The sequence below is a fragment of the Zosterops lateralis genome, assembly GCF_965231275.1.
Source record: "Zosterops lateralis genome assembly, chromosome: 2".
Lineage (NCBI taxonomy): Eukaryota > Metazoa > Chordata > Aves > Passeriformes > Zosteropidae > Zosterops > Zosterops lateralis.
In genome coordinates this window covers 29,731,668-29,759,264 of record NC_139763.1, presented here as the reverse complement: position 1 = coordinate 29,759,264, position 27,597 = coordinate 29,731,668, and the positions used below count along the sequence as shown (strand labels likewise).

General features: G+C 35.9%; 1 protein-coding gene across 1 annotated transcript in view; it reads left to right on the top strand.

The window, feature by feature from the left end:
- LOC310906158 (uncharacterized protein) overlaps positions 1 to 27,597 on the top strand; it is a gene marked incomplete at its 3' end in the record, with an annotated part of 170,238 nt that overhangs the window by 6,619 nt on the left and 136,022 nt on the right. The window contains exon 3 of the mRNA XM_083855220.1: positions 12,885 to 12,998. Within this exon, the coding sequence (XP_083711346.1) occupies positions 12,885 to 12,998 (114 nt within the window). The remainder of the gene's footprint in view (positions 1 to 12,884; positions 12,999 to 27,597) is intronic.

Genomic DNA, 27,597 nt, shown 5'->3' with positions numbered 1-27,597 from the left:
ATTTTTTCCACAATTAATTCCACTGAAGACGGAAGCTTTTTCCCATAATTAATTCATTCCCTCAACACATTTTCTCAGCAGTGACCAACTCCTATTAGTGCAGTATTTAGACATATTCTTGATCATGTAAATTTTAGCATATGCTTTAACATAACTGGTGGAACATTAAGCCCCCAAAGTGCATTAGTCACAGTTTTAGATTAATCCTTTGATTAAAACTCAAATGAGGTTTTGGTAATCTCTTAGATTCCAGCTTCTTCATAGCGTGTAAGATCTTAATTTATGAAATGTTCACCACTCTCTAGCTTGCTCCTCAACAGATGTGACTTGATCCTTCTGTGCCAAAATTCTGCGTTGATTTATCTGTTTTTAGTGCAAAAGGATGGCAGGACTGTGGTGGGAAGGTCACTGAAGATTTGTGAGTTTCCAATCCAGGCACATTTTCTATGTCACCAAAATGCTCCTTGTATTCTTTGAAAATGATCAGAAAATCTTTTCTCTGTAAAATCAAAACTCATACCCCATATTTTTGCATTACACACAAATATGTTCCTTCAGTGTTATAGGAGCAGCAGAATTTAAAGACTGAAGCAAAGAAATAGCTGTTTTTAATTAAGAAATTAATTGGCATTAGTTTTACCTCAAACCTCATAGTCTTGAAAAATTACATTTTAACTGCTTCGGTTTCAGAGATAACCAGAGCACCTTACTTATTCCCAAATTTGGTGAGCTCTGCCTGGAAGTCCATTCTGCTGCAGTTGCTTGCTGTAGGAGATGTCTTGAGTAACATATTAATGGCCCCTGTTTGATAGAACCATATTCCAAACATATTTGATCTTGTGTTAGCATGTGAGGGTTGATTACAGACCTTTAAATGTTCAACTAACTTCTCATGCTATTATCAAGATAGTTTGGGGTTTTTAAACTGAAGTTACTGAAATGTGAGTCAATACCCTATTTTGTTGATACTGGAATAATATATCTGACAAATATTGTAAAAATGAATCAATGCAAAATTTTGTCTCTTCTGGGTATTCTGAAAGGCCATTTCTGTACATTTGTTTCTGTATTTCCCAACAGAGATCTGCATAGCTATTTATATTCATATTTCTGTAGTCTTTTTTTGGTTAACCCGAGGTTTAAGTGTTATATTCATCCAACTTGGTAATCTTTGGTTCTTAGTGGGATTGCATGAAAAAACACACAAACAACCCTTTCTCACATTTGAGCACTGTGAGTAACAACTCGCAGTTGGTACTGTGAAGACAGAACATCTCCTGATGAAAGTATCTCATTGTCATCTCTGCAATGTAGTTACAGCCCCAGAGAATGTGGAGGCAGCATTGTCTCATTGAAGAATAAAACCAGCTAGATCACTGCTTTTGTTTATGGTTTTATACCTAAATACTAGCCCTTACTACTACTTCCACACCTTATTCCTTCACACCTCAGGCTGAAATAGGCCATGTTTGTTTTGGTGGGGTTTTTTTTGGTGGGGTTTTTTGCGGGTGTGGGTTTTTGGGTTGTTTTGTTCTGTTTTGTTTTTTACTTTTCCAGAGTTTCTTTCTTTAGTTCTCATGCTCAGCGCACATAATCTTTTACAATGGGAAGTTTGCTGATTCCTTTTTGTGACTTTCTGTTGGTTCCCATGAGCTTCATGGGCAAAGACTTTTACTAATTATGTCATACAAACTTCATCTTCAGCTGATGGTGGAGTTTTAAAAATTAGGAGCAGAAAAAATTATGTTAACAAAGCATATTTACTTTTAGACATGATAAGTGCTTTATGATCTGGAAACAGTCAGATTTTATCATTGAGGCTGAATTGTTGAGCACAGCAGTATTACTAGTTAGGAGGTAAAATTGATCTGGAAAAAAAAAATAGTTTGCACTATCAGTTACATCTCTGTCAACCTTCTATGTCTCTTGATCAAGAAATGAAGTCCTTGGGAAATGAATGTACAAAACAAATGTCTGTTGTACAGCAAGATGTTCTTTAATTTACTTCCTTTTGTTTAAAAGTGATGTCTGTTTAGCACATTGGTTTAGATATGATTTAAAGCAGTTGACATGACAGATTGAAAACTTAAAATGTAGCATGAATAATACACAGTAAATTTATGTTGGGATGTTTTTATTCACTAGGGAGCCCTGAATAAGTTAGCAGCACTTGCAGCCACAACTTGTATACAGGGGAATAATTTGTATTTATTCCTTTCTTCCATGGAGCTAAATTATGTATATGTATATATATACACATATATGTTTGTACATGTTTGTGTGTGTGTGTGTATACATACATGCATAATATATGAGTATGTATATATGTATATGTGTATAGTCATCTGAGAGTCACACACACACACAATCCATGCAGTTATTAACAGTTAGCATATCATCTCTAAATGGAGCTTACTGCAATTTGAGATGTGCCCTGCTAGGAGCTAATGAGCAAACTCCTGCCTAATATTGACAATTAATCAGGCATAAAAGCATCTAGGATCAGGACCCATTGCCAGGCATAGAAGACTCATACAGACTTCAATGAAACATGATATGTGAACAAATTTGTCTAATTGTATATCAGTCCTATGAACAAATTCCCACCAAAACACTTAATTATCCACAGTACAGAAGCAATGCATCTATCTCAGAATGTTACTGGCTTTTTGGTTTGTTGTAAGCCATTTACCGTAACTAATAAATTGAAGGAAGTATCATAATGTTTTCTTGCCAGTGTTCCTATTTTAATTGGTCTTGTGTACTTGAGCCAATATCTGTGCATTGACTAGAGTAACTGAGTAATGATTGCACAATAAAAAGTGATCACTATTGGCTGAATACTTTTCTTCTGTTGATATGGGATGATTTGCTCTCAAATGGATAAATTAATCTCAAAAGTCGAAAGAATTCTCCAGACTAACAAGATTCCAGTTAAAGGTTCAGCCTTACAGTTTATAGTAAAAGAATAAAAACATTATTGCTAATAGGGCAAACGTATTTATTCAGGTTCTGTGATCTTAATACTGCTAAAAGGTCGGCTATACAACTTTTTTTCTTCTAGAATAAAAACTGTGCACCACTTTCTAGTTTAAAATCATGGTACAGCCTTTTTTTTAGCAACATCAATAGAAAGCCTGTTATGACACACAACAGAAAACCACTTGAAGTATTGCTGTTACTCACTACAGAAGAATGATTTGTGCAAAGATAAGATGCTTTGGCCTTGAGACACACATGAGTAAATTGGGTAGTTTTCCTAAGAAGCATTCTTGTTGAACTGTTTTCCTTTTCCATTTCAGTTGACAATATGGATCTGTAGTATATTGTTGGATCTGCTGTGTGATAACACAACAAAGCCTGTGTTCTGCTCTCAGCAGTGCTATTTATACCTTGTAACATTTTTCAAAGTACTGCTTTTGTGTTCTTCCACTGTTCAAAAAAAGAAGCTCAACCAAAACAACACAAGATAACCTGCCCCTAAAACAGATAAATAAATAAATAAAACCAGCTGTAAGTCAGATTCAAGCCTGGATATTTCCCTGAGAGTGAAGCTCCTTTTTCAGCTGATTTACAGAGAAAGAGCTGCATCTTGCAAATCATGTAATATGAGCAAGAGTCCCCCTTTATAACTGGAGAAGGCCAGAGTTACTCAGATCTTTTCCTTAAGCCTATTACTTTGAATAGAGAGCAAGGGCTGTCTCTGGAACTGGGCTGAGGGTTGATGAATAGCTGTTATCCGAAAATCTCTGCACCAGTGAGGGCACAAGCTGCGGTCTCAAGTGGAAGGCAAGAGCAGTGAAGGAAGCAGGCTGAGCATCTACTAATTTTTATTTGAAGACGGCTGATAGTACGAAAACTCAGTATGACTGCTGAGCTTTCATATTGAAGTGTATCTTCATGTGGTCTCTGGGAGGGACCCTTCTGTCCTGGATGCCAATCAGTTATGATCAGTCAGAAGCTGGAGTGATACTTACTCATTGCTGGAAATCAGGGAAAGAAGCAGGAAGAGATTTATGCTAGGCAACAGCACAAGGTTTAAGTCATCCTTAGGCAGCAAAAAGAAGAAAAATAAAAGGCTGCTTAAAAATTTATTACTGGTCTATTTTGGAGTATATGGGTCACCAAACCCAAAACAAGGCTAAGCATGACTTTCCCTTATACTCAGAATTTACATTTTCCTGGTCAGCACTGAATTGTTTGGCAATGGCTGGCTTTTAGTATTGGCCATGTTGTGTGAGTATATGATGTGCTTGTGCATACCCATGCCTCACCTAACAATTAAAAAAAAATTAAAAAAATAATTAAAAAAAATGGCCACTTGCAAAATTATGAATTTCTCTTAAAGTTACAGTACATAGTGGGATTACAAATCAGGAAAAGATATATCCAATAATTTATATTGGGGAGTGGATGTGTGTTTAATATTATCATCATTATTATTATTTCCAGTTTTTCTAATAAGCAAGGACAAGAAAAGAAATTGAGGAAGAAAGGAAATGCAGCCACTTCATTAATTGACTGCTGCTTCCTTTAACATCCCAATATCCTGATAAAATGGCTGGATAGCCTCTGTGGCTTCAATGTAGATAACATACTTTTTTGCAGCACAGAATGATTTTTTTTTTTTTAAGAGTGTAGGAAAAAAAAATCATATGAAGGGCATTATATTCTTGGGTATAAACTTTTGAATATGGGTTATCTTTCTATTAAGGACAAACCTCATTTTCTATGAGATAGATAATTTCCTCTCTTTTTGAAACATTATTTGTGTTGGCTAATCACAATAAAAGGGAAATATATTAACAGCTGTAGTGTTACAGATCTGCTTTTCTCTTAATTCATAGTAAATCAGCAGTTTCATGGATAATTTGCTACACCCAAAGCATGCAGACATGGAAATACAGCCATCACAGAAAATTTTCAGCTGTAAGGAACAGAAAGAAAAATGCTGCTAAAATCAGACATAGCACCTTTAAGCTTCTCTTTTTTCTTGCTATTTTTTTTAAATAGAGTCTTTAGAACTCATGATATCTCTCAAAACAGTAAACATTATTTCTTTTTCACCATTAGAAGTCTTCCCTCACCAAACTCACAGTTGTGTAATTAGGAGTCAAGACAAAACTATGCTGGGTTTAGCTCTTTAGGGTAGCACTCTAAGGGAGGAGATTGCTGAAACTTTGATCTCTTCTTAATTCCCCCTGCAGCTCATGTTACTTTGCTATAATTTTTTGGCATGGTCACAGGACCACACTAACTTAAAAAGGAACAATTGCCTTTGCCCAGCTCTAGGTTGTTCAATTTTTTCTATATGCTCACCCTCTTAGCCATTTGGAGTATCTGAATGAAAAATATTGAAAGCAGTTCTATAACATATGCATTGCAATTGAAAAAGAAAATACCTGTGACAGTGTATGTGTATATATATATACATATAGGTACATGTACATATATAAACACAGATATATAATAATAAATACATATATCTATAAAATACATATAAATTCATATATCAAGTTGAAATGTCAAGACATCATGGAATGGTTCTGTTAATTTGTGGCTTTTTTTAATATATTATATAAACATTTTAAATGTTTTATAAAATTTGACTATTCACTCTTCACCCTGGTTCCTGATTCAGGCTCATTGGGATAGAGCAATGATGTCAGATTAGATCAGTCACATCACTGCAGACTGTGAAGAAGCAGGTGACATCAAGGTGAGGAGTAGATCATCTTCCTCATTGCTTGGGAGCTGCCTGATATTCCTGGGAGAACAGTCCTCAATGCAAAGAATTTCTTGAAGAGCTAAAAATATTTAGCAATTGAAACCAAACTTTTGAAAATCATTTTGGGATTTGGGATTTTTTTTACTTTTCTGTTGGAAAACTAATAAAAAGAAAAATCAGGGAAGGATATCCTATGTCAGAAATGTTTATGTTTCAAAATATGCTTGCCAGCTGGCGTGAGCCTGAGCTGTTTTTGAACCTTGTCTCCAGGCTCTATCAATTGTCTTGAAGACTGATGTAGAGCTACATGTGAGGCCTGGAGACAGAGAATTGCAGTGCCTACCTGCACCAGCCAACAGGTTTGGGATACCTAGAAACAGGGAAACTGTTGAGTCACCTAGTGCATCATACTTTTTTGCCTGTATGCACTGGTGACACTCAGCTTTAATTTTCTTTTTATTTCCTAATTTTACTTTTTAGTTCTGCCTCAAATTGTTAGCATTTAGATGTGAAGGCATGAGCATGTTGCTTTTACTATCTAATGGTTAGTCAACTGCTCCTGTCAATTTTCCTTTGGAAAGCAACAGAAGCAGTGTCTGGTGGGGACACCCAGTGAATCATCCAGCCTCTTTTCAACAAGACAACATAAAAATAAGCCATGAAGGTAATGCATAGGTGAAGTGACGAATTTTTGAGATAGCTACAGTTTGATACATACAAAAGTTCTTGGACTCTGAAAGGAAAAATAATTTCCCTCCAGACTAGTGAGCTTCTTTGGAGAAGCCACTATAGTACAATACTTTTATCCAAGCAACACAATGTGTCTGTTTCTCCAGAAAGCCTAAGAGTAGAGTAGAGTCCTAACTGAGAGGTTGTAATAAAAATGTAAGTAGTCATGGGATTAGGGGTGAAGTTCTTTCCTGAGTTTCAATCTCATTAGAAGGGAAAAAAATACAGCTTAGGAAAAACTGAATATCTTCCAAGGTGAAAAGGAGGAATTCGAACCAAACCTTGTTCCTGCAGACTCTTTTCCTTTGAGGTCAGTCTGTAGCACATGGTCTTCAATTACACTATGTGTGTTTACAGTGTTATGTATATATTGTGTGCTGTTTTATTATTTTCATTTTTTTAATCTATTGCACCTTTATTACAATATGATACCATTAACAACCATAGAGGAAGAAATTAGTTAAATTGCTGACATAATTAAAAAGCACTGAAACTTTTTCAGATGCATTTATGAAGTTTCTTTGTTACAGTTCAGAAGAGTGCTAAAAAGAAGGTGGTACTGTTTGTACAAATACTCAAAATTTTGATAGTCAAAAGTACAGAAAAGTAAGATATAGGTAGATGCAGAAAACAGCATAAAACTGTGCTTTAGTTCCTGAGAGAAGCTATGAAATACAAGTCATGTAAACTTTGTAAAGCGACAATCTAGCTTTTTTAAATAAAGCTTCATATTAACACAGTCACAATTTAAAAAAAATGTAAATTTCATGTTTATGTGCCTACTAAGAAGTTAATAAGAGAAACAATCTGTGTTAGCATTCATTGCAGTGAAATACCATATTTTTCCTAAGTTAGAATTATCAAAGAATGTATTATAAGTCTGAGGAACATCATTTTTCATTACATATCTGCTTTTTCATATGATAAATAACTTTTTAAAAATTTATATAAGTTATGCTTGTAAATATCCTTAAAATAACCTTCAAGCATTTCTTTCATATATTGAAGATAAAGGAAAAACTTGATTTTGATATTTTCCTGATTTAAAATGATATACAGAAAAAATGTGTACATATTTCATGGCTTGAACATGTATAAGCTTTACATTTTCTTTTTAATGAGGACATTAGAAGCAAAAATGACATGTGTTGAGGAATGTTGCTGCTACAGAAGTAGAAAAGAGAAAGAGTACAAAATTTAAGATTCCTGTCAGTGATAACTTGATTATTTTGGTACTTTGGAGATGAACATTACTAATTTTAAGTAATTAAAATTAGCTGCAGAGTAGCAGCTAAAGGGAGGATGCTGCCTAGGCCCTGAGCGGGCTATCAGAGCCACTACTCCAAGCTGACTTTCAGTGGGTGTGCCCTTTGTATGCAGGAAAAGCCAGGTGAACTTCACTTCCCTACCCACCTGAATCTTTGCACCACTGGAAATGGGTGACTAATGGGAAAAAAAAAGTCATCAAGAAGCAAGGCAAAGAGGGGAAAGGGCTGGAATAGGAAAAGAAGCCACCATAAGAGCTTTTCAGCAAAGTGTTCCTTACCCACCAAACCCAATTGCATGTAATGCAACAGCATAAACATGAACCCAAATATTTGGAATATTTGTTGGAAAGGCTATTTAATGTTGTTCTTTTCTTTTAACTTTCTTTTGAAAATTGTTGTTGACTAGGGCTGATTCCATTTAAAATTAAATGATTTCAACTTGAAGAAGTGATTCAAAGTTATTTATTAATAGCAGAAGATTTAGTAGAAATATTTGTAAGTCACCCCATCGTAACAGAAGGTATATCTAATTCATTCTTTATGAAAATACAGGAAAAGCAAACATAATTTTCAAATAAAATTTCTTTAAGTCAAAATAGAAGCTCCCTCAACTTATCCTTTCATGAAACAATGGCTCATATCTCTATTTTGTTTTTGTTAATGTAGATTATGCATTTAAAGTTTCTGGGTTCAATTGTTCAACAAGTTCTAGAGAACAACTTGGAGGAGATTGGAAAGAATATATTTTCTCTCCCTAAAACTATCCAGTCAAAGGTGGCTGCAACAAATTTCCTTGTCCCTCTTTAGAAACAAAAATCACCTTTGGGCCAAGAAAAAGAATATAAAATTCCAGACCCTGAGGAACTGATTGAGAAAACTCATAACAAGTGAAACAGGTGAAAAAAACCAACATTTCCCAAGCCTTCCAGAACTAGTGGAAAAAAAATTTTGTGTGTATATTAAAAAATCTTGCAAAAACATATCCAAATAATCATGTCAAATATAATTTCTCATTAGCCTTATATAGGTAAAAATGTTTAGCAACACTAAACAATAAGGTATTCAAAATATAGAACATCTAGTTTAATGCAGATTAATTTTTAACAAGAATTCCTATGCAGTAGGCAGATAGTTCCCACATTCCATTGTGATTGACAAGCCTGACATATGGAATAGTTCACAAATTCCCAGGTGACTGACAGATGGAGAATAGAAAGGCGGATAAAGTTGCCTAGAGAGCTGAGGACGATTTCATATTCAGCGGTTTTGATCAAAAGGATTCCAGATCTCACACTAAATTTAGCACCGCTGGCAATTAGTGCATGATTTATTCAGTCCTTTCATTTGCTGGTTGACAAATGGAAAACAAGCACAAAATTAAAAATAAGTTTATTTCCAGCATTTCGGATATTTAAAATGTGTGTGTCTTTGTTTGCACATAAATTAACATGAGATGAATTTATAGTGAGATTAAATCTGAAATGGAGATGCAAGCAATAAATAAGAGCTTTTTTATGTATCTTTCAGGCAGAACAGGTGTTTGAATTAAGAAATACTAATATGTTTAGCAGCATGACTCCACCTTTAGCATTAGGGAGTTGATGTTTCCCTAAATTTAGAATAATCTTTCCACAATTTAAGATTCTTTCATAAGCTTCCAGCATAGGTGACCATCTGTAAGTCAGTACTAATGCTTTTTAGACCAATGATAATAAAGAAAAGCTATCCCCATGCTTTTTGAACACAACTGAAGAACTACATTTTTCCTACTGATGTGTCTGCATAATTCTCACAAGTGGCAGTTAAACACAAACACAGAGCAAGGGAGTCTTCCCAGTAGTGGAAAACGTCATTATTTATGAAAAATAGAAAGGAAACTCTTCAGATCTCCTAGTAAAACTTGTTGAAACTAAAATCCAATTTCTCACCCATTCTATTCGTTTTGGAGTGAAGAGTCATTTCCTCCAAAACAATTAATTCATATGAGCCTTTTGAATAGAATATGATTTTTGTTTCTAATGAGGGGCAATATCTAATCCAAAAATGGGGAGCACAGTGTGGTAGTCCATTCCTGGGGGAACCTGTGATCAGGGAAATTTCAAGTGTGTGCTTTCAATGGAGAAAACAATCTATAAAGAATGACAGGAAATGTTAATTTCAAAATCTAACCCTGAATTCAGTGAGCTTGTGCTTATCTTCTGAAGGATAATGCAGGCAACAGAAACTTCTGGGTACATCTTTTAAAACCCCAAGTACAGTTATCAATGGCTTGTGGAAAATACTATAATTTGCAGCCTTTAAGGCTGTAAGCATGTAAGTCTACAAAAGTTGTTTTTTTTTTTTTTTTTTTTTTTTTTTTTTTTTTTTTTTTTTTTTTTTTTGTTTTTTGTTTTTTGTTTTTTGTTTTTTTTTTGCCACAAATAGAGGAATATTAAGCTAATCTGAATGCAAAGAAAGCCCAAACAAAAAGTTGCTGCTCTTAGTGAAAAAGTGAAAACTACTGATGGTAAAAGTTTTAAATCCTGAGACTTAGAGAACTGAGAATAAAGCCTGCATACCACCATTTAAAAATGCTTTCTAACAACCAGCACTATGAATTTACTTTTTTTTTTTTTTTTTCTTTTCTGGCTTCAGAAACTTGTAAATAGTAACAGATAGTGATGCAGTAGCTACACCTGTCTCCTTAGACAGAGACACATTTCCAAAATCTCTATGAAAACTCAGTTCATTGCTTTAGGAAGTCATTGAGCTAGCATGACACTAGCATAGCCCAGCCTGAGGAGCACAGCACACTCTGTGTTTCCCTGTGCTCTGTTTTCCATCTTCACGAGAACCTGTGGTTTATTATTACCATTTTCTCCTCCTCTGGATAGCTCTTCCTCGTTCCCAGCAGCAACCCAAAGTAATTCCCAGGCAAGCAGCCTCAGAACAGACTTTTTTTTCTTTTACAGAATTCCCTCTCCACTTCCCTCAAGCACTAGAGCAAAATAAAATCATTGTCTCTCCATAAATGGGATTCCTCTCAGACTTTTTTGCACCTCTGAAACACAATAACTCTCTCCCAGCTCCTCCCTTTCCTCTATACTTATTTACACATTTTAGAACAAAACAAAACAAAACAAAACAAAACAAACAAAAACCCAAAAAACCAAACAAACAAATAAAAAAACCAAAAAACCAAACTGGAAAAACCCCAGTAACTGTTGCATTCACAGAAGGTACAGCTGAGTGGTCTAGATAGCAATATTTGAGTGAATGCATAGAATACCCATATATCTTGGGGAGAACATCTCACAGAAAAAAATATGTATGGTAGATTGTCCCTAGCAAATCTAGGAAGATAGACTTTTTTTCTACTCATTTATGTTATGATATTTCCTCTATCTACTCCAGATCCTAAAAGATGAACATTTGATTCACTGAATCACTGGGATTTACACATATCTAAAACTCGCTTGGTCCAAAATAGTTTTCTTCTTCTTTAGGGACAGTAGAGAAGGCAGAACGAATGAAAGGGGAAGTACACATGCACTCACTAAACCCTTCTAATTGGCTAAGAGCCTGGAATATCTTCTCCACTTGGGAAAGGTAGAGAGCAGACCTGCATCATTGTTCTTTCCTCTGTTGCATCTAAGCAGCAAATGTCACCATTTTTCAAAACAAAAGGCAGTCTGCTTTCATGGGCACAACAATGAAGCTGCCATTGTACAGGAGACTCTAACTGAATGGTAACTCTATCATTATTTCCCCAAGTTGTGCCTGTTTTTCTCTTTTCGGTTTTTCTTCTTGCCCCTCTTTTTTTCTCTCTCTCTTTCTGACAGACAGGAAGGCAGTGCTTACTGATTTCTGCTAAGAAAACATCTCCTTTTACTGCACAGCTATACAGACTAAAGACATGCATTTAAAATGTAATGTGAAATTCTGTAAATTCAAATTATTCCAGGCAGGTTGGATCCAATCCAGACACTGGATTTTTTACGCTTCTGTCCTGTGGTTACCAGTACTTCAACATTCTTCATTATTCTGTGATGAGTGTTGTTGCTAGCTTTGTACTAGTATGCTAGGAAGAGAGTTTTGCTGAACTGGAAGTGGAGTTGATCCAAATTTCATCCCTTCTTTCTTGTAGCCATCACTATGAGTCATCTCAGAGACATTAAGGAGTTCCCAATGCACACATTATGGTTTTTCTTTTTTTCATATGTGTTCTTCATTAGCCAGATTTTAAATCCTGGAGTTAAAGATATGTCTTATTCACCTTTTGTTGGTGAGGCCCTGCACCTAATGAGGGCATGATCACACCAGAGCTGGCTGTGAAGTAAAAGAGGAATCTGAGAGACAAAGAATTTATCTCCTTGTGAGTTGTTTTTGCTGCACTTGAGTGAATACCAATAGCCAATAGTTCATTTCTTCCTGTGTAGCTCAGATAATTCATTTGGTAAATTGTTTGCTACATTTATAGTTTTCACATGGTATTGTTTCTTTGCCATGACTAAACTTTTAGATAAGATACTAGGAGAGTAATGAAGAGAGTGAATTCCTGGTAGCAAAAAAATCAGATTTGAGTCACATCTTCATGAATCTGTCTTTCATTATTTGACCAGCTGGAGTTTATATCCATCACTATTTTAGCCTCTGCTGATTTTTCACTTCATCATAATGTTTTGGTTAAATTCAGTAATCCTCTTTCTGGGCCAGATTCTGCTTTCAATTATGTTAGTGTAAATCTAGAAGAACCCTATTGAAGGACAGTATAGTTATTTTTATTTATTCCAGGATAACACAAAATGGAGACTGTCTGCTCTACATGTGCTTCTAGGTCCCTATATTAATCTTTAAAATCTCTTTATTTGTTTACAGACAACATTTTTTCCCCAAAAGCCTTTATCACTTGCTCTGTGTGTGTTGTAAGGAAGGAGAGAAGTGTTCTTCCCTGATATTTTTTTCTTAGCCCTTTTATTTTTCTCTCCAGACACTATATTATGTGTTTAACTACTTAATATTATTTCCTCCCTGTCCACCCATCTGTTTATTTTAGTTGCTTCTTCCTCTTGGCTGGCTTCTGTATAGACTCTCCCCATATGCCTGCTAGGAATGTGAATGAATATGATTAACAAGCACTGAAATGCACAAATAAGATCTTACTTGAAACTCTGTTTCAGGATCTGCGTATGGTGGATGTTTCAGATTGTGTCTGCTTCTCAGCACGTTAAATATCCTGAACATAGGTATGCAGACAAGAGTGAGTCCACACCGTGAGATGGTGCAACTGATGAGTAAGTCTTGTGAAGTGATCCTTTCTGCCTAATAACCCTCTTCGTGCATTGTAGCAACAGTGGCTAACAGCTCTACAGAGAAGCATGTGCTGTGCATTTGCATCTGTGTGGCAGATAGGCAGAGCGGAGTCCTGCCAAAGCCTCTGGAAGTGTCACATCTTACATGGGTGTTGCAACTTCCTCTGCCTCTGCACAAGCCCTACCGCTGTTGAATTCTTCCAGAGTTCTGCTGGCTTTTACACATATAATGTAATCCAGTGTTACTTCTCTGCATGAAAGTACCCTGTGGAGTTCTGCTTACTGAGGGCTTCCTGTTGTATCAGACATTGCAGCAATATGCCAGAGACCTTAAGAGTCTTTGTGACAAAGCAACAGGTTGAGAAAGCTGAGAAATTAAGACTGTGGGAAAAAAAGATGGCAAAGATGAAACTTACCAAAGCTTAGCATAATGAGTGCTGTGACTGGGAATAGCTATCAGCTCAGCAAGTTATGCAGAATAAATCCTGAACCCAAGTACCTTCCTTTCTGAATGCCCTATCTGAATCATCTTAAGGCTGATTTTCTGAATTATTTAGCTGTATTTAGTAGAGCTTTCTCAGCTGTGGGCAATCACAAAAAAGCACACAATCTATACCAAAAGGAAAGTTTTCTGCCAGGTAAGGGGAACCACAGATGCCAAGACAGCTCCCTTGTTTCATCATTAATACTCAGTCAGCAGATAGCTGTTAGTCATGATCTTTCTGTCCCAGGAAATGGCAGTACCTGTCTTTCATGCACTTTGATCTTATAGCTGGACAAACATGAGTAGATCATATAGAAACAATATGTATCTATTCTTCATTTTGGCCAGGAATTTGAAAAGGATTCATTTTCATCTGACCTGAAAAATCTGTTTGTAGAGGTGCTGCCATAAGTGGTCAATTCCTTTATTGCTCTGGATAATACTGGAAAACCCTCACTACAAATAATTTTCGGTGATTATTGATTTACATTTTCATAGTAAATTTATTTGGCTGTGATTGCATCTTCTTTGTGCTTGAACTCTGCAGTCTGGTTTAGTCTTACTGCCACCACTGCTTTTTGAAAAAGACCTTTAAAAGCAGCTGTTGAAGAGTGCTTATGCTAGGAAGCCCAATCACAAGGACCACAGCCATCCAAAAGCAACACAGAAATGGTGCCAGCAGACTCACGACTGCTCACTGTTTGACTCCACAACTTAAACAGAAATCCAAAAACATAAAATATTTGTCTATGTTTGAGGGGACAGTGCATGTATTTCATAGATGTAAAAGGAGGTAACTAATAAAAAATACTACTTTCCTGAACAGAATAGGAAGTGAAATTAATTAAACGTACTATTCACCAATGAATAAGTCCTATGTGTTGATCAAATTACAGAATATGCCCAGTGAAAACTTGGCAAAAATCCAGAATTCAGTAGGACCTCGATTCTCCAACTGTGTGTGAGTCTGAGTAGGTGTGGAGCTCCATTGACAGGGCTCCCAGCCTGCTGCACAGTATGGACCTTTGGAAAGAAAACTTGTGTGCATCTGAGTATGTGTAACTGGTTACATATTTGGAACCCAGATTTTATCATTAATAATAAAGTCAGAGCTAAATGGTTGGTGATAAGTTGCTGAAATTCAGAGGAAGAAATTTGAAAACATATGGTAAGATTTGGTTGAAATCCAATGGAAAAAGTAATTGAATTTTGTACAAAGGCCACAGAAGGGAAATGGAAAATGTGCAATGATAAATTAATGTGTGGCCAAGGGTTATATGTCCTATCCAGCAATATATACACTAGAAAGTAAAAAAAGGTCAGTGTGGGTAAATAAAGATGTGAATAGTAATTAAGGGTAGAGACACAGACATATGTAAGGTATAAAACACCTAGATATGAGAGAGACTTGGGAGTATTAGAGAATGAATTTCACAAAAAATTATGAGGAAAGCAAAGGTAAAAAATTAAATGAGGATCACAGAAAAGTTTAGATACACATTAAGGCATTTTTCAAGTGTCTAAGGAATGGGAGGTCAGTGAAGGAGGCAGTAGTGCCTCAAAGAGAATAGAAGGATAATTTTTTGAGAGGTATATGCTTCAGAAGAATTAATTTTTTTTTTTTTATTTATTGTTCATAAAAGGAATGGGGGACATATGCCAGGAATAGACAAATACCAAAGGAAAACAGGTTCATGCCAGAATTTAAAAAATCAGAAATCTTTGGCATAGGCTCTCAGCTTGTGAAAATCTGCCAGGTTCTCTTGCCCTCAATAGAGCCAGTTAACCCATTAAGGTGGTTAGGAGACATTTATCTCATATTTCCCAGTTCTACTTTGCATACTTTAGTGAGGTATACAAGTGGTTTTATATTCTTTTTTTCCCCACTTTCTTTTCACTGATTTGTTGCATGGGCTTCAGAGTAGATTTTGCATTCCATAATTTATTCACTGGATAAACTTATTTAGAACTAGAGGATGCTAGCTATGTGTTCGATGTATATTGCTTTGTATCATAGTTCTAATGATAAGATGAGTAATATACAAATAGAAAAAATAGCCATACTTGTTTCAGACAGGGAATGACAAAAATGAAGAGACTATATTGGCCAATGCTAGGCCAATATGATTTATTTGGTACAGAATATGTTTTCCTTCTGGCATTTTCAGTACAGGGACTGACTCTGTGAGCCTGCAAGTTTGATAGTGTAACACTTCATCTGTGAGCAGTGAGACGTGTGACGGTGGAGGAGCAAGTTAGAAGTTCTGTAAAAGAAGATTCCTGTGTGAATTTAACAATTTTTGGTAGCACATTTAATGAGTCATCATACTGACTCGTAGGACTTCAGAATTCCATAGCCTGTCAGGATCAGACATGCTTCAGTACCCCCTGAGAATCCAATGGCAGAGCAGTTCTAGCACTACGTTTAGTGTAGTGCCATGTGTGCAGCAAGAAGTGTCTTCTTTTTTCCATCAGTCCTGCTGCTAATGTTGGATGGAGATGAATCTTTTTCTTGTGACCAAAATCCTGGGGATTTTTCTGGTTTCCTTCAGCATGTTCATTTTCACAAAGCTCTAAACTTAGCCTCCCACTGAAAATCATGGTGCTTTTTTCTACATTTTCTTGTTATCATTTTGGTGGATTGCCTTAGGTAAAATATTTCCATTGAGTAGTAATGATTAAAATCATGATGCCAGTGACATGTTATTGCCATATGGGAACCTGTGGAAAAGCACTTTGTGTTGACACCTGGGTCAGGATTTTATAGTCGCATTCACTGGGTTGGTGAGGGGCAAGTTCAGCAGGGAGAAGGAGGGCAGTCCTAGAAACTTAACACACTTGCTTCCAGTTTTTTCTCCCTTTAGGTACTCAGCAGGAAGGCAATGACAGAGCTACCTCACTTGCTTCCATTTAATAAAGCAAAAAAATTTGTGAACCAGTAAACAGAGTAAGCAGAAAAAAAGTGTTCTGCAGATGAGGCATTGCCAGTAACAAAATGGAAATCTACAAGCCAAATTTTTTGTGAAAACATTTTAATCGTTTTCATACAGCTCTAAAATTAGCCCCAGTGACAGAAAATGAGACTTAGTTAATGTATTTGTAGCTCTAAGGTGCACTGATTTATTTATGAACAGTGAATATTTTATGAAGTTGAATGAGTATTGCAAAAAAGAAGATGAATATTCACTTCAGTTTTAGAAATGAGTTGTTGTGTTTATGCCTTTTCTATGATCACTTCCTATGAACCTTCTAGTGATTGAAATGCAATTCCCTTGAACTGATATCAAACTGTACTGTCTGAGGGCACTCAAGGATAGTGGATATAAAACTCAGCCTGAACAAATCACATTACGACCTGACCCCAGCCATTTCAGTTAGGATAAGGCCACATGCAAATGTACTGCGACTAGATTTGGAAACATATTTCCTAACAAACTGGTTTTTTGTTTATTTTCTATTGAAAAATCCTGTTTAATCAGCATAAAACACTTTGAGTAAAGCAGGTTTATTTCTTTAAAAAATTCATTTCAAGAAAAAATATTTCAGTAAGGTTGAAATATTCTGGTTTAATTTTGGTTTGCATTTTCATAATGAAAAGTTTTGTTTTTCTACATTTTTTATTACTTCCCATATATAAATTATTCTTTATATATTACCCAAATCAGTTTCATATAGGAGAAAAAAAGCTAAACAACCCCCTTTTTTAAAAAAAATAAATTTGACATAATTAAAAAAACCACAAACCTCTCCTGGAAGTTTCAGATATTTGAAGTCATTATTAACCACATTCTGTCACCATTTGTACACTTTCAGGAAAAAAATAAATATGTTTAAGATTTTTATTTTTAAAATTTTTTTTTAGGTACAACATTGGTATTCAAACTGATAAATATATTCTCCATATGTATGGGCATGCGTGTGTGTTTCTGAAAAACCTCCCAGAAAAATTCTTGTGACAGGATGTCAGTCAGAACACAATGTTTTTTTCTTGCTAGGTCAGATATTTAAAGGCTTTTCAGATCAATAAAATAGAAACAAACTTTATTGAAAATGCTTATAGGAGAGAATGAAGTGAAGGCTGGTTATAGATGCTTTTTCAATGAATTAGGATGTCCAAGGAAAGGGCTGCCACCAAAGGAAATTGATAACAAGTATATTTTTTCTCCAGCACAGTGCTCACAAGCAGTGATATAATTCACCTGACTTCAAAGTTTTTGTTCCACTGCACCACTTTTGTGCACCGTATCAAAGGACTACCAACAGTAAAATCATAGAAAACAAATATGTCCATTTGCCCATACTATGCTAAAATCATAGTCAAATATCAGTCATCCTGGCATCAGTGTGGAGGGAAGGGTTCAGGCTGTACTGTCTAAATGCTTTTTGCTGAAGAGCATGTTGTTTGGGGTTTGTTTCTTGGCTACTTTAGGCAAAGGAAATATTTGCACTATTCCTTGGTGCTTTTTGACAAGGAGAATTTCTAAAATTACTTGATGAAACCAAGATACAGGAGAAAATTAAAAGTGAGAGACATACAGGATGTGATGTCAGGAACAATATGCACCTAAAACATATGCAAAAAAGGAAAATATTAAAGACTGCAGCCTGTCCTTAAAATTAAAAATTAAATTGAAGATCCTTATCTTAAATAGTGGAAGCAGGGAATGATTCTGTATGACAAAGTTGTGGATATTGTCCCTCCAAGCCCCAGAGGAGCAAGATCAGCAGTGCCTAGAAGGCTTTGCTTCTTATCTCACCACCAGAGTGTTTCTCCAGCTCTGAAACACACCGGTCCCTTGGTAAGATGTTAACTAATCTGAGATTTCAAGATTAATTTTTCTTAGCCCCTTTTTTTCTCAAAGTTGTCTACACCATAATTTTCTGTGATGCCCTGATAAGAACACATCACTACAAAGGGAATAGGCTGGGTTTCCTCAGCATAGACCTTCAATTGAATCTCTATTTATGGTAAAAATAGAAAAGGTGCACCATGCATTGACCTTGGCCACCAGCCTGTTAGTCAGTATAATCCTGGCAGAGACATCTTACATGATATGATCATCAAAAAGTGGATTATGTAGCTGAACTCTGCTGCAATGCTGGAGCATTCAAAATCTGTTTGGAAAAGTGTCAGCAATATTGTGTTTGTATCCACAAGAAGCCTCTGGCAGAAGATTCTTCACAGGTTATTATGCTATCACCTGAAACTAATTGCCTGAAACAAACTCAACTTCTTTAAAAAACCCTACTCTGAATTCTCATTGGGTATTATGACTAGTTTAGTAGTTTTGTTCTGACTAACTTACAGAAAGAGAAAGACAACTTTTACTTCTCGGCAGAGGGCTGGATGAAATTTTTTGTTGATTACTGTTTTGGTGGGGTTTTAGCTGTGTTTTAGTAATGAAAGCTTTTAAGTTTCTTTAGAAATGACTGATAAAATACTGTGCATTGCTATATTTATTTAATTTTTGTGATATATCTGTTTATAGGACAAAAGATAAAGTTTTAATATAATGATGCATAGCTGTGGTCAAGGTTCTTCATTAATTAGAAATAGAAAGGAAGCTAATGGCATGTTCACAACATGCAGTGAAATATGTTTAATTAACATGGAGAGGCCTCCAAAAATAGTATCTAACTGAGCTAGCTCCAAAAGCCGTAATATTGCACTTACTTGGCAAACCACTTACACTAATTAGCCTTGCAACGAGAGGGGGCTTAATAGCTCAGTTATATTGTCTTTCCTCTCTAAACATATTGCTTTTGGGGCCCAGCAAGGGACATCACCTGGCACTGCTTTTCACCCTGCAGCCCCGCTCCCACACTCCCACTTGCCTGCCGGGTTGTGCTGCATTCTCCACTCTGTGTGTTGTGTGTGCACCTGCCCTCTCCTCTCTTTTGGGTACAGGGGAAAAAAACAAACATGTCCCCCATCCTCCCTAAAAATAATCCAAACCCAAGATCAAAAGATGAACTTGCCAGACAATCTTTTAAAAGAAACAGAGCAAAGTTAATGTTGTCTCAGGGGCTGACCATGCTGATATTGTCAATTTCAACATGCGCTTGAATATTTAATGCATTATGGAAAAAAACCAGCTATATTTTGTCTCATAAAAAAAAAAAAAAAAAAGTACTGACAAAAGCTGGACATAAAAAAATAAAAGATAAATTAAAAAATACTTGTAAGAAGAATAAATAATAGTGTAATTTTATGTAGTTTACATAGAAAAGGCCAAATATTTTGTGCAAAGTTTGGCGTGAGAAGAGTTGCGTGTTCAAGTATCCCACACTCAAATGGCAATATGCATTTCAGATAAGCATTTACAGAGTTGTTGAGGCACTTAGCTGGCAAACTGAAGAGTTTCTCAAATAGATCAACATAGGACGTCTGAAGTAAAATTCTTAGAAGGAACATGTGGTAATTGTGCAGAGAATTTCAGTAGCTTTCTTCTGATATCCTTAATGTCCCGGTGCTTTTTCAGAGAGACCATAAAGATAATACTAGAGCTACGACAGCTGCTATGACAGCTTCTTCTACATGGGGGAATGTAGGAAGCTTTAAACATCTGGGTCATCAACATATTGATTTTTAGAAATGTAGGTCAAGGCTCTTAAAACTATCATATTAAAAGATATTGTTCACAATACCTAAAGTGTAGATTAGAGATCTTGGCTTGTCATAACAATTCTAGAACAATATTCATGAAAGGACATATAACAGCAGCTGCATAACTTGTGAGTCAATATAGTTAATGTCAATGCTTTACAGGAAATACCTGCCCATTGAAGGTGTAGTTTGGTTTGGTTTGGTTTGGTTTGGTTTGGTTTGGTTTGGTTTGGTTTGATTTGATTTGATTTGGTTTGGTCTGGTTTGGTTTGTAGAGAACATGCTGCCTGCTTTGTGTGGAAGCAAATGGCTAAGTGTTCCTTTATAGGAGCATTTGCTTTGGAAAAGTGAAAGCACTACATTTTTACAGTGATCCCAAACTTGAATAAGTAGCACAAGGGAGTTAAAGTGGCTTTGCTTACTATCTAATCACTTTGCAAAAACAAAGTAATGAGTGTGGATTAAGACCCTTTTAGATTTAATATTTTGCCAGAAAGACACAGAGGTGTCATCACAAATACAGTATATTACAAAAGAGAAATTGTATAGAAAGATTTATGAATCCCCCAAAGCTTTTTCAGTTGTTCCATGTTTCAAAAACTTGTAGAGCAAAATAATAATAATAAAAAAGTGTATTGTAGTGCTTTCTTATTTTTAAAGTAAAGAATTTGTTTTCATGAAGATAACATGTTTGCCAGACTTCATCCTTCAGTGGATTCTTAAAGCCTAGATATTTATTTGTCATAGAAATGATGGCTGAAATGGAACCATTGCAACTGCAAGAGACAACACTATAATAAAGTGAGTGAAATACCTCTAAATATAAAGAGAAAAGATTATTGTATTAATTACCTTGAGACTAAACTAGAAGTGAAAGTGAATGGTTTATGTTTAAAAAAAAAAAGAAAAGTGGCGGCTTTGTCTGAGAATCCCTTGGGGATGAGAACTATGCCTCAGCTGTTTTCTGATTTGATGCTGATATTCAGAAAATTACAGAGAGAGCACAGCCCCATCAAAAGTGTCCATATCCTCAGCAGTAGAGGAGAAAAAAATAAAACTTTTTACAGTGTTTCACAATAGGGTGACAGTTGTCACCGCTACTTTGTGGAGGTCTTTCTTACTGGTTAATACTTCTGATTTTTAGGCAGAGAAATAAAATTCATGTAAGAATTATGAAAACAGCATTCTTACACTACCAGAAAGATAATTTGAGTAAGAAGATAGTCCATTGGGTATATGAATGACATTTTTGAAGGTATTTTTGGCATATTTGTCCCAAATGTGAGCTAATTTTTAGTTTGAATAAGGACATAATCATGGGTTAATTATAATTAGCATACTTCTCTTTTGTAAGTAATGTCTTCTGCATGCATAATCTGCACTACAGTTCAAAAAGTTTGCTTTAGCAAATGAATTAACATGTAGGGGCAACATAACTCAAGACATCTAAAATGCAAAAAGACAGATGCTTTCATGCTTTCACCAAGATGAGCACAGGGTAACAGATTATTTTACCCATCTTCTATCTCAAGTTTTGCAGTACATGTTGACTTAATTATTAGCTCAGATGGGCTGCTGCTGCTGTCCAATGAGCTATTTTATAGATAAGTGGCTGTGTTGGGGAAATCACCAAGCTGAAGGCCAGGGAAGCGAAGATGCTCTGATAGAAACTCTGATAATGTGTGGGGTTTTAGAGACTAAGTTTTGGTGACAATTGTGGTAGAAATGAAAATTTCAGGTAACGCAATTATTCTTGTGAGGAACAAAATTGCACAAAGTGAACTTAATCTCAGGAAGGATCTGAGGACATTACTGCTCATTTACTGCAGTGAGAACACTAGAGAATGTGTTAGAGAAGAAGATGATGGTTCTTGGTTTCCCATTCGCACTCTAGACTGCAAATCAGAAATATCTCAAGAAAGTAATAATTAAGAAGAACCTAAAAAATTTCAAAATTCATTGTAAGATATAAGAGTAATACTTAAGTAGAGCTTAAGATGTCCAAAATGCATTTTAAGATATTGTTCACAACGTTCAGGCCCTGTAAGTTTTAGACAAGTGAAACAAAAGGTTTGGCTTTTCAGCTGAGTATCCCCACAGCACACTCTTGGGTTGTATTTTTCTTTGAAAACAGCATGATGAAACAAAGGAATTGGTAAATGCTGAAATCCTGGTTATATCTTGAAGAGAGAGTTCACTGTTTATTTTGTAACTCTCTGTTTTAGTACTAAAAAGAAGGAACCCAGAATAACATTACATTTTTAGTTTTCTGGGTTCATAATGAAGTTTCTAAGCTATCAAAGAAACAAGTAAATTATATCTGACAAAGAGGTAAAGAAACTACTGCATATGACAAGTAAACACATATCAGCTGGATAAATTTTACTTTGCATTCTCAAACTCAGATTTTTCTTTATAAACCTACTTAGAAATCCGAACAGCCAGAAGGTTTTATACTCACCAGATACAGTTTGCCTGTGTTCTTTCTGAACTTCCACATATTTTGAAGGTATGGGGTTTTTTCCAACATTGAAACATTTTTTCCATCATGGTTCTGTGTGTGTTTTGAGTATCACATAGACTAGTGGCCTTTTCAGAGCTGTCTTTCCACCTGTACTTCAACCTCCTTTGAAATGAACATGATTGTACTCTGAGCTTTAAGCATACAGAAAAGGAATAGCATGAAATAGAAAATGTTAATTCTTTTAGCCAGTGATTACTGCCCTTTTAACACTGCTTTTTTTTCTTTAATCGGATATTAATTTAATCCCTAATCTTGCTCCTGAGATCACTTATTGCCAATGAAAAACAAGAATCCCTCTTTATCATCTACCTGTGATCTTTGAGTTAAACTATTTGGATAGGGTATGCACAAGGTACAGTTCCATAGGGTTTATTAAAGAAAATTGTCTTAGCAAATATGTCTGTTTCATTTGATTCTGAGGAATAATTGGTTAATGAGGGAATGATTACTTTGTTCAGATATGATTACTGAAGAAATGTTTGGTCCATATGTTGCTGAATAATATGAAATTCTCCAGTGAAAGGGGACAATGATTAGAAGAAATAAGATACCTGGAGAATATATTCCCCAAAGTGTTACACTAGTATTTGTTAACAAGCCAACTCTAAGGATAGTGTTTCCCTCAATAGGCATGGAAGTACAAAATACCTAATCGATTTAAACTTTTGTTGAAAAAACCAGTAGATAATTTCCTTTGCTTTTCTTAGATCAAAGAACTGTATTTTCCTCTGATAAACAATGTGACTATCACAGCTGTTTCTCCCCTTAAACACGATGTTAATTTGTTATTGTTGTTTTGATGGGCATGTAATAATACAACTATATCTTTAAAATAATCCTATCCTTCTCTGCAGTTTATTAGTTTATTTTACCATAGGAATTCAGTGTATTGGCACTCTGACATATATGCAGTGTGCATGCATGCATGCATGCACACACAGGCACAGGCACATCATAGCTGCTGTGCATAGTAATCCTTGTAGTTAATTAAGAATATTCAATTTTTTTCATTATTCAATTATTAAGAATATTCAAGTATTTTCATTTTCACTTTATCCTTGAAACTTGGTGTGCTTACTTGAAATCAAAAGGTGTATTTTTCCTGAATATAAAAATGGCTGCACACCTCAAGAGATTAATGAAATATAGGCAGGTAGGTAGGTAGGAAGGAAGGTAGATATGACACCATTTGCAAAATAACAGAAGATTCTGAAAATTTCAAAGCTGCCAAATGTTAAAAATATATTTAGGAAAAATTTTAGGAATATATTCAAATGGATATCTGACTTGAAGCTGTGGACAATCCTATAGAAGTTTATGGCAGGGAAGACAGGCAAGCAATAGCATATCAGATGAGGGACCCACAGATACGGATCTCTGAACTTTCAGAAATGCTGGAGTGCTTGAATGCCACTGATTTAAACTGGAATTAAACAGTTCAGTGCTGTTGAAGCTGCCTCTGGCATCTAGCTTTCAGCTTCTGCCAATTACCCTGAAAAGTACCTCGGACCAAAGTGACTTGCCCAAGGTCATACACAAATATGTGGTCTCTTTTCTGAAGTTGAAGAAATGTTCAGTAGTTATTTAATTTTAAAAAGTTATAAATTGAAACAGTTTTTTCTGTCCATTTTCTTTTCATCCAGTTAAGTCTTTTATCAGATCTGACTACAGACAAGGAATATTCAAAATTCCACTTCATGGTGTCTGCTGGAAAATTTCTTGTTTCATTTTCTGTAAGCAATGTAGTTACTATTTGCCAGTTCAATCTCCAGGTATGTAGCTTTCATGGAGTTGAAAATAAATGTTGTAAATGAAACATCTGTCAACACTAATATTTTCTAATAACTTTAATAGGCAGATGCTTTTAGCAAAGTGTATCAGTTCTGATTTGTTCTTTTGTCCTGAGCTGAACTTGTGGTCATTGAAAGGCATCTACCTTAAAAAGTGTCTCAGCATGAGCAATAATCCACTGAGTTCAGTAATATGAGATTTTTCCATGGAGAAAAGTATCAGAAAGGCCAACTGCTCAAAGAAAATATGTTAGTGCATTGTCCAAAAACATACTTGTGTGGAGGAAGATACCTTCTCCATTGGCAAGACTGGTAGTTCAATCTACATATAGTTTGCACAGAAGTACTGTGCCAATTCAATTACCGTCTGATTAATGAAGTGTAGCAGGTTTATTTCAGGGGTCTAGCTAGCTATTAATTAGCATATTGGGGCCTATACTCTACTGTTTTGCCCTGATATGCTTTGAAAAATCCCAATGCAATTAAATAAACTCTAATATGCTTTAAACAGTTACTTGAGAAAACACATTCAGATTTTTTTAAAACCCTTATGGGATTTTTAAGCACATCCAGATTTATTGTAAAGCATCTGAAATTCTTTGTAAACACTATTGTTGTGTCGGTTTGTGCTGTTCAGCAAAACAGCATTCCCTTTGCTTTAACAGAAGACTTCCTGTAACACAAGAAACTGGTGTGATTTCCTCATGGCGCCCTAGAGCAAATAATGAGGGTGTTGGTACCCCCAAATCCCACTAAAGTTGCTTGCACTTTTCATGATCTACTTAAATTTTTTTGGATTTCTTTACTTCTACAGTCTTTTAGATTATTTTTTTTTCCCAAGAACATCACTTCTAACAGTGGAAAACTGGAAAGCTTGTTAGCATAGGGCTTGAGGTCAGGCAGTGGAGACTAGGAAGCACCACATTGCCTAAACTAGAAGGAGCTGAACCCTTTCCACCCTGGACAGTAGCACAGAGTGCTAATAAATGCACCCTATGTTCCTCGGGTCAAAGGGATTGTCTGAGCAGAAACATTTCAGTGCATACTGATCACAAGTGGGCTGGAGAGATGTTTTATTCAGAGCATTAACTATTTAGTATCCTTGCAGCCTGGGAGATACAGGAGTGTGAGACCAGTTAACAGAGATATGGAAATATTGGTTAGATATGTCCCTTATTTATAAATTTTAGTTCTCCTCTGACTTTAAATAGTTTCATGTCTTCTAATGTGTCACAACTGACTTGCTCAGTTCTGTATCCCATGCACTACATGGACCAGTTTGTTTATGCTCTTATTTTCACCAGCCCCCTCTCTTTCAGCCCCCTAGACCCTTTCTCCCACTTCATATGGACCGCAAAAAGCTCTCAGATTTTAGTCTGCTATTCTCCTTTGTTCTCTGCTTTAACACTTATAAACCAGTTAAATCCCTTATCCCCCTTTTTCTTACAAATATCAAATTAAAACACATTTTGCTCTGGAGGCCTCCTTTTGTTTGCCTACTCACCAGTGATGCCTGCATGCTCCATTGCCTTGTGTTTGCTCATGGCTGGGTTAAATCCTATGCTCTTAAAGGCGCCTTTTTGCCTCTGAAGAAGTTTGTGGGATCTGGGCCATCTTCTTTAGACACAAGTTTTGGCTTTTAGTGTTTAGACTTGACTCTTCTGTACCAAAGCTTCTGCTATTTACAGTTTTATCTGAATACACTTTAAAGAAACTCTTCATCTTCCCTCAGTCACAGTAAAAATTATTAACAGTTCTTTTGTTAAACGGGGCTGCATGAGAAGCCACTGTATTATATCTGCCAATATTCTCCTATCTTGAATATTAAAAAATGATTTTGTGTGTGCATTTTAATGTGCTGTTTTGCACTCAGCAGGCAGCAGTGAGTTTACAACAAGTTGCACAATCATCTGTTCACACTGTTCTCCAACTCTAGGGAGTGTTGCTATGGTGGTTGTGGAGCCACAATCAAGCAAGCTTGTAGAAAGAAACTACCAAAAGTAAGTTACCACTGCAGATCCAGTACCCAGCACAGTGCATCTGAAAGGAAGCCAAAAGGCAAAGTTAGGAAAGGCTGCTGATACCCAGGTCCCAGGGCAGCACTGTAGACCTTCCCAAAGGGCTCACATCACAGTAAGACAGAGCCAACATGCCACACTCCTCTTGGTATCTTCCTTTCCTTGACCTATCCCTTTTTCTTTTTTCTTTATTTTTATTTTATTTCTTATTTTGTCATTTTCACTCCTGTTGTTCTGGTATACACACAGTTCTGAAATGCACCCGACAAACATCTTTCTGTGCATTCTTGTAACTGATGGAGGCCTTGATCCATCAGACAATGCAAGTGCGCACTGAGCTCTAAGCACCTGCAAGAGTGCTTTTGAATCAATAGAGTGATGCATGTGCTTAAATTCAGGCATATGTTTCTTTACCTGGCTGAACTATGGCAGAAAAGCCATTCACGTAATGTTAGGGCTGTTTTGTTTTAGGAGTAGTATGATTAACTTCCCGCCTTTGCTATTTGTATGCAAAATGTAGTATACATATTTTGCATAACTGAAGCTAACTACAAGGTCATAGCTGTGCTTTAAATGGTCATAAAGTGCTAAATAACCTGGGTTTAGGGATGATTTCTATGGGTGATTATTGAACGAATGATTGATTGGCAGGCTGGTCTAACAGGGTGGCAGTGAGATGACTGGATAGCCCTGTTCTATTACAAATAGCCCTCTCACCCTCCTTTAGCCCTGTCTTTACCACACTCAAGCACACCCTTGTTTATGAGGTGGACTTTGAACTATCTTTCCGTAGTGTTTCTGAGAGGTACAATAAACGTATTATGTGACTATTCATTGCAGCAAAGTTACCACATAATAATTTACAATTTTATGGAACTGCTAGGATTAGCCATGTATCATCTATTTTTAATACACATCATTGTGGTATTGGAGCAAGAATGAATGTATTTAAATAAATCAAAAAACTCAAATGAATGCTGAGTTGTTGTCAATCACTTGCAGATGAGCCTACTCTGGTGAGAAGATATAATGGACAATTTTTTGAGAGTGATTTATTGAGTCAACCAGCATCTCTCTGGAATTACTGGTACCCTTCCAGCACAGGGCTACACACAGAGGTAAAGATTAGTGAGAATACCCATGTGACAAATCTGAAGT